At 45.5% G+C, this 10,223-nt stretch overlaps 1 protein-coding gene across 1 annotated transcript in view; it reads right to left on the bottom strand.

Annotated features, from left to right (window-relative positions):
* Nucleotides 1–2,506: 2,506 nt before the first annotated feature.
* The window catches only part of LOC139028096 (proline-rich protein 36-like), an 81,619-nt gene continuing 73,902 nt past the window's right edge, over nucleotides 2,507–10,223 (bottom strand). The window contains exon 3 of the mRNA XM_070444649.1: nucleotides 2,507–2,637. Within this exon, the coding sequence (XP_070300750.1) occupies nucleotides 2,507–2,637 (131 nt within the window). The remainder of the gene's footprint in view (nucleotides 2,638–10,223) is intronic.

The raw sequence follows: 10,223 nt of genomic DNA, 5'->3' as shown, positions 1-10,223 counted from the left end.
CTCCCTTCGGGCCTCTGGAATCCGATATGGCCTCTTTCGTACCGTTTCCCCTCGTCGATCGGAACACGGCGCTGTTCTCCGAGAAGCCGGGCCGCACGACCCTCATTGAACACCACATCCGTACCCGGCCCGGCTTCTCGGAGAACAGCGCCGTGTTCCGATCGACGAGCTCCCTGAGCTCTTGCTTCTGGGCCGGGTCGAGGTCCTCATTGCTCGGGACCTCCACTGGTACAGTTGGCGTCCTGGGTTCCGACCATAACACGGCCAAGGCTGTCCTCTCGTGCCACTTCTTCAACAGGTTCACGTGGTAAATCTGTTGGGGTTTCCGTCTCCCCGGTTGTCGTACGCGGTAATTGACAGGTCCCAGCTTCTCGATCACCTCGTATGCTTTCTTTTGGCCGTGGGGATCAAGACAAACACCCTGTCTCCCACCTGGAATTCTCGGGGCTGGGCTCCCCGATTGTAGACCTGGGCTTGGGCGCGATGGGCCTTCTCCATATGTTCCCTCACGACTGGCCATATGGCTGTCATCCGCTCCCGCATCGTCTCCACATGCTCTACCACGCTACATAAGGGGGTCGGTTGGGCTTCCCACACCTCCTTGGCGAGGTCCAGTAGGCCGTGTGGCCTCCTCCCATAGAGGAGTTCGAACGGAGAAAACACAGTGGAGGATTAGGGTACTTCTCGGATTGAGAACATTAGGTGGGGTAGTAGCTGGTCCTAGTTTTTCCCGTCCTGCTCGATGACCTTCCGCAGCATCTGTTTGAGCGTTTTATTAAAGCGCTCGACGAGCCCATCCGTCTGCGGGTGAAAAACGGATGTCCGGATCTGCTTGATCTGCAGGAGGGCACATAACTCTTTCATGAAGCGGGACATATCCTGACAGAGCAAGGTACGGGGTTTCTCGTTCGGGATGCCCACCCGGCTAAAGAGGTGGAACAGCTCCCGGGCGATTCCCTTGGACACCGCCGCCCATAGGGGAATGGCCTCGGGATACCGGGTGGCATAGTCCACTATTACCAAGATGTACCTGTGTCCTCGTGCAGTCTTTACCAGGAGTCCCACTATGTCCATGGCGATGCGTTCAAAGGGCACCCCGATTATTGTCAGGGGGACCAGAGGGTTTCGGAAGTGTGCTTTCGGGGCAGTGAGTTGACACTCCGGGCAGCTGCGACAGTAGTCTTCCACGGCCCTTCTCATCCCGTGCCAGTGGAACCGGGCGACGATCCGTTTCCGGTTCTTCTCCATTTCCAGGTCTGCCCCCAACAGGCGGGTGTTGGCCAACTGTAGAACGGTTCCTATTTACCGTCGGGGCAGCAACAATACCTCTCAAAGTTCCCCCTGTTGGCGCGAAACCTGATACAAAAGGTTATTCTTAATTTGGAAATGGGGGTATCGCCAGTCACTCACCCCCAGAAGTAGCTGTCCATCCACTGCTATCACTTGGGCGGCTGCAGCTTTCAAATTCGGATCCTTCCACTGGGCCGTCCCGAATTGTCCCCTCAATTGATTCCCCACGGGGGTCTCGACTGGCACCTCGAAATCGAGGAGGGGGAGGCTGGGCTCCTCTTCCAGTGGTTCCCCAGGGGGTTCGGGTTCCGGCTCCCCCTCAGCGTCCGGACCCGTAGAGTCAGGTTGGTTAACCGGTGGCTTTCGGGCCGTATAGGCGATGGGTCGTCCTCGCTCTCTTCTTCGGCCAGCTCGTACTTTCTTCCTCCATAGGGCCGCGAACAGTGGACAATCCCTTCCCACTAGGAGAGGTACCGGAAGCTCTGGTACTGCACCCACCATCATCTGACAGCTCCCTTGTGGCGTCACGATGTTGGTCCATACGGTGGGATACCGTTTTGTGTCACCATGAACACAGGAAATTGACATCTCCCTACCCCATTCAGTCTCCTGGTACAGCAGGCTCGTGGTTACGAGCGTAACCATGCTTCCGGAGTCTAATAGCGCTTCTGTGTAGTGTCCGTCAACCTTCACCGGGACCATGGGTGCAGTTGACTCGTGGTGCGCCCAACAGGAGGTGACATAGTTCACGACGTGACCCACCTCGCCTCCGGGGCTAGCTGATGGCATCGACTCCTCTCGAGCCGGGCAATTCCAGGCAATGTGCCCCGGGGCGCCACACAGAAAACACCTCCTTTGGTCTCCATCTACCTGGGGTCATCAGTGTCGGGTTGGCCCTACCCCCGCCGTCTCTCCACGGGTTTGCGGTCCTTTGGCCCTGCCGACTGTCGGTTCTGGGTACATTGCGGTGGGGCTGTCCTTCCTTCGGACGGGTCGCCGACTCTTCCCGGCTCCCACTCAGCAGTGCCTGAGTGTTCTTCTGCGTCTCCACTGTTTCCAGGAGGCCCTCCAAGGTCTGGGGTGCGCATAAACTTGCTGCCCTCTTCATGCCATGGGGTAGCTGCCGTAAGAAGTGATCCAGGACCACTTTGTCGAGGATGGATAGTGTGGATTTCGTCGGTGAGGAGCCATGCCCTGGTGATGCGCAGTAGGTCGCTCATCTGTGCTCGGGTACGAACCTCCAGTCGGGGAACCGTTGACACTGATGGGCCAGGCTGTACCCGTAGCGGCTGAGTATCTCCCGCTTGAGTCCATCGTAGTTATCCGCCTGTTCAGGTCCCAATACGCCTTTTGGGCATTCCCAGAGAGGAACGGTGCCAGCAGACTTGCCCACTGCGGCCTTGGCAATCCCACTGCGGCCTTGGCCAATCCGCCCTTGATTACTCACCAGCTCCCAATCAGCCCCAATTTATCCTGTCCGGAGAGCCCGTCGAGACCTGGCACATCCAGCAGATCGAGCCACCGCCTCGTGATGTATACTCCATCTGTTACCAGGCCTCGACGAGTCTCCCCCTGGTGGCTGACCTGCTGTACGCCACAATACATAGTTTAATGGTGCAGAATGTAATGGATACAGAATATAATGGTGCAGAATGTAATGGATAAAGAAAGCATTTTTTCTGAATGTAATGGATACGGGTTGTAATGGTGCAGAATGTAATGGTGCGGAATGGAATAAATACAGATTGTAATAGATACAGCATGTAATGGTTCAGAATATACTGGTTCAGAATTTTCTGTTGCAGAATGTAATGGATAAACATTGTAATGGATTCAGAAAGTAATGGTGCCGAATGTAATGGATACAGAATGTAATGGTGCAGATTGTAATGGATACAGAATGTAATGGTACAGAATGTAATGGATACAGAATGTAATAGATACAGAATGTAATAGATACATAATGTAATTGATAAAAATGTAATAGTGCAGAATGTAATGTTGCAGAATGTAATGGTGCAGAATGTAATGGATACAGAATATATTGGAAACAGAATGTAATGGATACAGAAGGTACAAAATGTGATGTCGCAGAATATAATGGTGCAGAATGTAGTGGTGCAGAATGTAATGGATACAGAATGTAATGGTGCAGAATGTAATGGATACAGAAAATAATTTTGCAGAATGTAATGTTTACGGAGTGTAATGATGCAGAATATACTGGTGCATAATGTAATGGATACAGAACGTAATGGTGCAGGATGTAATGGTGCATAATGTAATTGATAAAGAATGTAATGGTGCAGACCGTAATGGTGCAGAACATAATGGATATAGAATGTAAAGGTTCAGAATGTAATGTTGCAGAATGTAACGGTGCAGAATGTAGTGGTGCAGAATGTGATGGATACAGAATGTAATGGACACAGAATGTAATGGTGCCAAATGTAATGGATACAGATTATAATGATGCATAATGTTATGGATACTGAATCTAATGGATACAGAATGTAATGGTGCAGAATGTAATGGATACAGAATGTAATGGTTCATAAAGTAATGTATACAGATAGTAATGGTTTAGAATGTAATGATGGAGAATGTAATGCTTACAGATTGTAATGGATACAGAATGTAATGGATACAGAGTGTAATTGACAGAAAATGTAATAGTGCAGAATTTAATGTTGCAGAATGTAATGGTGCATAATGTAATGGATACAGAATATTTTGGATACAGAACGTAATGGACACAGAATGTATTCGATACATATTGCAATGGATTCAGAAAGTAATGGTGCCATATGTAATGGATACAGAATGTAATGGTGCAGAATGTAATGGATACAGTATGTAATGGTACAGAATGTAATGGATACAGATCGTAATGGTTTGGAATGTAATGATGCATTTACATTACATTTACATTTAAGTCATTTAGCAGACGCTCTTATCCAGAGCGACTTACAAATTGGTGCATTCACCTTATGATATCCAGTGGAACAACCACTTTACAATAGTGCATCTAACTCTTTTAAGGGGGGGGGTTAGAAGGATTACTTTATCCTATCCTAGGTATTCCTTAAAGAGGTGGGGTTTCAGGTGTCTCCGGAAGGTGGTGATTGACTCCGCTGACCTGGCGTCGTGAGGGAGTTTGTTCCACCATTGGGGTGCCAGAGCAGCGAACAGTTTTGACTGGGCTGAGCGGGAACTGTACTTCCTCAGAGGTAGGGAGGCGAGCAGGCCAGAGGTGGATGAACGCAGTGCCCTTGTTTGGGTGTAGGGCCTGATCAGAGCCTGAAGGTACGGAGGTGCCGTTCCCCTCACAGCTCCGTAGGCAAGCACCATGGTCTTGTAGCGGATGCGAGCTTCAACTGGAAGCCAGTGGAGAGAGCGGAGGAGCGGGGTGACGTGAGAGAACTTGGGAAAGTTGAACACCAGACGGGCTGCGGCGTTCTGGATGAGTTGTAGGGGTTTAATGGCACAGGCAGGGAGCCCAGCCAACAGCGAGTTGCAGTAATCCAGACGGGAGATGACAAGTGCCTGGATTAGGACCTGCGCCGCTTCCTGCGTGAGGCAGGGTCGTACTCTGCGAATGTTGTAGAGCATGAACCTACAGGAACGGGTCACCGCCTTGATGTTAGTTGAGAACGACAGGGTGTTGTCCAGGATCACGCCAAGGTTCTTAGCACTCTGGGAGGAGGACACAATGGAGTTGTCAACCGTGATGGCGAGATCATGGAACGGGCAGTCCTTCCCCGGGAGGAAGAGCAGCTCCGTCTTGCCGAGGTTCAGCTTGAGGTGGTGATCCCATGATGCAGAATGTAATGCTTACAGATTGTAATGGATACAGATTGTAATGGATACAGAATGTAATGGATACAGAGTGTAATTGACAAAAAATATTATAGTGCAGAATTTAATGTTGCAGAATGTAATGGTGCATAATGTAATGGATACAGAATATATTGGATACAGAATGTAATGGATACAGAATGTATTGGATACATAATGTAATGGTGCGGAATGTAATGGTACAGAGTACACTCGTACCGAATGTACTGGTGCAGAATGTACTGGTGCAGAAAGTAATGCATACAGAATGTAATGGTGCAGAATTTAATGGATACAGATTGCAATGGTTTCAGAATGTAATGGATGCAAAATGTAATGTCGCAGAATATAATAGTGCAGAATGTAATGGTGCAGAATGTAATGGTTCAGAATTTTCTGTTGCAGAATGTAATGTATTCAGAATTTTCTGTTGCACCTTGTAATGGATTCAGAATGTAATGGTGCCGAATGTAATGCACACAGAAGGTAATGATGCGGATTATAATGGATACAGAATGTAATGGATACAGAATGTAATGGTGCAAATTGTAATGGATACAGTATGTAATGGTGCCAAATTGAATGGTGCAGAATGTAATGTTGTAGAATGTAATGGATACAGAATGTACAAAGAATATTTTTGAAATCCTAACAAAAGTACAGTTTTTTATCGTTATATGTTTGACATACTCTTGTTATTAGAAGCATTTTCCAGCCCTAGCTGCAAATCAGTGAGCAACTCACTAAGCACAACGGATTATAAAACTGTTGATGAGGAGAATGAGGGTGCTCAGTGCTGATCTCCTGCACTGCCAAGTAATAGTGTGCCTGCCCAGGGAACATGGCTGCTACAATGCTAATCAAGGCTAATCATCCAGCTATGCATAATAATTGTGAGTGCCAGAGAAGGGATGGAATCCCTTCCAATTAGTGTTTTGGGAAGGATGGACCCTGATGGGCCCTGATGTAGCAGAACAGGACAGGACAGGGTTGCGTCCCAAATGGTACCCTATTCCCTATATATAACTCCTCACCATAGACAGGCAGAGGCCATCAGCTCTCTGTCACATCGAGGTGTCATGTTTGGCACGCTTTGGTGCCATCATGGCAGAATATTCACGTTGACAAAAACAATAATGAAGGCTTTGTCTCTTTGGCCTGGTTTCTGAACTGAGTCATGTAGATTGGGGTTTAATGAGTGTGGTCCTATGACGTGATATTGTAGATGTGCTAAGAGGAGAGCTGAGAGCTGTCAATGTGTTTGTTTTCCTCTGGTTATGGTAAGAAACCTCCAGTGACAAAAACAAATAATGTTCTTCAGTAGAAACATTATTTGAAAAGGCTTGAGTGTCAAGTTTTTCCTCTCTTTATCTAGATAGTATCTCTAAAACCAGCTCCCTCACTCCTTCTCTCCCTCACTCACACACAAACACATACTCTCTCACACACAAACACATACTCTCTCACACACAAACACATTCTCTCTCACACACACACATACACACACGAACACACGAGTGCACTTGTCTAGCATGTGCAATCCCTCACACAGTCAGTGATCCTCTGGTTTGGCCCTGGCCCGAGACTCCTGGTTCCCCTGGCAGTAGATACAGGCTATTTAAATGCTCCATTGGAGAGAGAGTAAAGTTTATGCAAGGTCACTGGGGATGTGATAATTATAATCACAGGTTTTTGGCTCTGCAATGACAGTCATTTGTTATTTTCACTTGAGTAATTCCTGCGGCCCGAGGATGTTGACAAGCGTGCACTGATTTAGTGGCCTCCAGCCCTCTCCTCCCTAAGCCCTCCCCATGGAGACGCCAGCCAGCTAGCCAGTCAGCCAAGCGGCCAGTCAGCCAGTCAGTCAACCAACAAGCCAGCCAGTCAGGCAGCCAGCCAGGCAGTCTGCGTCCCCCCTGCTAGAGGCTGACACTCCCTCAGAGACCAGAGGCACACCAGCGCCCGGCCCCATCAGTCTGGGAATAGGGACTGGACATAAACAGAGGCAGGAGCAGAAACAGAAAGGGAGAGTAGTGGGGTCAAAGAGGGATTTGGGTGAGGGACTCCTTTAAACCCAATGTAGTCCGTTCAATTTCTGCAATAGGTTTCCGATCTTTGTCTGTTCAGTTTTCTCCATTTGAGAAGGTTGAGTAACACTAGTAACACCATAGTTCTTTTGGGGCCGCACAGCCTAGAAACAGGAGGCCAGACCTTTTAAAGTGGAGATGGGCTTGTGACTTTATCAGTGAGAGCATACGGAGAGAATGTACTTCTCCTAACGCTACTACAGCTATTGAGGTCTTAAGTCTTCTCCTACCACTACTACAGCTATTGAGGTCTTAAGTCTCCTCCTACCACTACTACAGCTATTGCGGTCTTAAGTCTTCTCCTACCGCTACTACAGCTATTGAGGTCTTAAGTCTTCTCCTACCACTACTACAGCTATTGCGGTCTTAAGTCTTCTCCTACCACTACTACAGCTATWGAGGTCTTAAGTCTTCTCCTACCGCTACTACAGCTATTGAGGTCTTAAGTCTTCTCCTACCACTACTACAGCTATTGAAGTCTTAAGTCTTCTCCTACCGCTACTACAGCTATTGAGGTCTTAAGTCTTCTCCTACCACTACTACAGCTATAGAGGTCTTAAGTCTTACAGTGCAAATACCAGCTCTAATGATGGTGCAAGGGAATATTGAATCACTTGTTCAGAAAGAGCCCAGTCAGCGATGACAGGAGAAATGTGTTTATCTGTCAAATCTTTCAATAAACTAATTGCCTTTCGCATAGCCACCTTGAGCCAAGACCCAGCTGGCTGCAGGCATACAAGGCAGCCACGTCTCCAAGGTGACAATTTGCAACTTATTCCCCCTCTAATTGCGGTGCAACTGTAGCTTCTTTCACAGTCAACATGTGAAGGACAACCAATCCTTCGCCGAAGCTTCATTAGGCATTCCACTCCAAAGGCCCTAATCCCAATTGGATTTGTGAGAAATCTGAAGGCAATGCAATTGTGCAATTTGCACTCAAAGTGGTCTGAATTGATCTAAAATAAACCCTCAACTTTAAATGTGCAAAAAAGACTAGCAGATAATTACATCATTTAGGAAATGGATTGCTTTGGCATCAATGCAAAAGCTTTCGGAAACAGAAGACAAATGGCGACAGGGTCTGATTTAGAGGGGAACCATTGACGTTGACGATGACCAAAGAAAGATTATATATTTCAAGCTGCACAAAAAGGTGATGACAAAATCTAAGTGCTTCTGAGGGCAGACAATGGAAGACAGAATTAGGGCCAACAAAAGATGTCATTAAGCCAAACAAGGATTACTACAAAATCAATATGTCATAATTAAACCAGGAGCTTTGCCTTTAGTGCAGAGAAAGAGAAAAGGTAGAAATGGACTTATTTGGACTAAAGGATGGCCAGGTTTATTAAGATTTGAAGATAAATGCTTTGGCCACACAAAAGACACTACTCAATATATATTTCTTCCTTTCCTTTGTGGAAGGCTTTCTTTCATGGTCAGAATATGAGAGTAGTAGCTTGGATGTATCAGAGGGACTAAGCAGCACTACAGAGGGCAGACAGTGGAAACACTGGCCTGTTGGAGAACCCTTACAGGATACGGAGACAAGTGAAAGTTCTGTTGTACAAGTTTAACCAGGTTTGTTTTGCTCTTTCGCATTTAAGCAAAATCAACAGACTAGGGCTCTAGGCCTATATAAACCATGTCACACCAAGCAGCACATTTCCAAAATAACTATTCAATGATTCAAAAAGAAAGCTAATCAGAAACATAGATGTTTATCTTAAAGCTGAGATTCACAATATGTAAACCAGTAGCATTGGCTGCTCCAGGCGCATTTGTTATTGTTTTTGTTTTGAAGAAATTAGTATCCAGCATCGTGGTAAAAACAATGTTGTTTATACTCTGTTGTTGTATTGCGTGTGCAATGACGTCAGAGGGGAAAAAACAGTGTCCATTGTTTCAAGTAATGTCTTCGCTGTTGTACTATCGCTAACGGACTTGGCAGTTTCACCGCTATGGATTCCAGCTTTAAAATTCTGACCGAATATTTCATGTTATTTAGATCTCTTTGGCAGTTTTGAAAGCCTTGAAAATAATTATCCAAATGACATCTATACTATCTTAGAAGGGTAGCCATTGATCATTTCAGAGTTTTATTTTGCCTTTTAGAAGTGCCTCTTATTCTAGGTTATTAACTGTGAGCATGTTATAAACTGTGATCATGTTATTAACTGTGATCATTATTAACTGTGATCGTGTTATTAACTGTGATCGTGTTATTAACTGTGATCATGTTATTAACTGTGATCATTATTGACTGTGATCGTGTTATTAACTGTAATCGTGTTATTAACTGTGATCATTATTAACTGTGATCATTATTAACTGTGATCGTGTTATTAACTGTGATCGTGTTATTAACTGTGATCGTGTTATTAACTGTGATCGTGTTATTAACTGTGCTTGTGATCGTGTTATTAACGTGATCGTGTTATTAACTGTGCATCGTGTTATAAACTGTGATCGTGTTATTAACTGTGAGCATTATTAAACTGAAAGTGTTATTAACTGTGATCGTGGTTATCTAACTGTGGATCGTGTTATTAACTGTGATATGTTATAAAGCTGTGCTACTGTATTAACTGTGATGTGTTATTAATGTGCTTCGTCGTTATGTAACTGTGTCGTGTTATTAACTGTGTCGTCGTTCTTAAACTGTGAATCGTTTATAAAGCTGTGAATCATTTTTACTGTGATCGTGTTATTAAACTGTGCTCGTGTTATACTGTGACGTGTTTATAAACTGTGATCATTATTAACCTGTGATCGTGTATTACTTGTGATCATGGGTTTATTGAACTGTGATCGTGTTAGTTCACTGTGATCGTGTATTAACTGGCTCGTTGTTATTAACTGTGATCGTGTTATCGTAACTGTTATAGTTATTAACTGTGATGCATGTTATTAACTGTGATCATGTTATTAACTGTGATCGTGTGATTACTGTGATCATTATTAAACTGTGATCTGTTATAAACTGTGATCAGTTATTAACTTGTGATA

This window comes from Salvelinus sp. IW2-2015, linkage group LG8 (genome assembly GCF_002910315.2).
Source record: "Salvelinus sp. IW2-2015 linkage group LG8, ASM291031v2, whole genome shotgun sequence".
NCBI lineage: Eukaryota > Metazoa > Chordata > Actinopteri > Salmoniformes > Salmonidae > Salvelinus > Salvelinus sp. IW2-2015.
The sequence above is the reverse complement of the archived record's forward strand: the minus strand, read 5'-3'. Positions and strand labels throughout refer to the sequence as shown.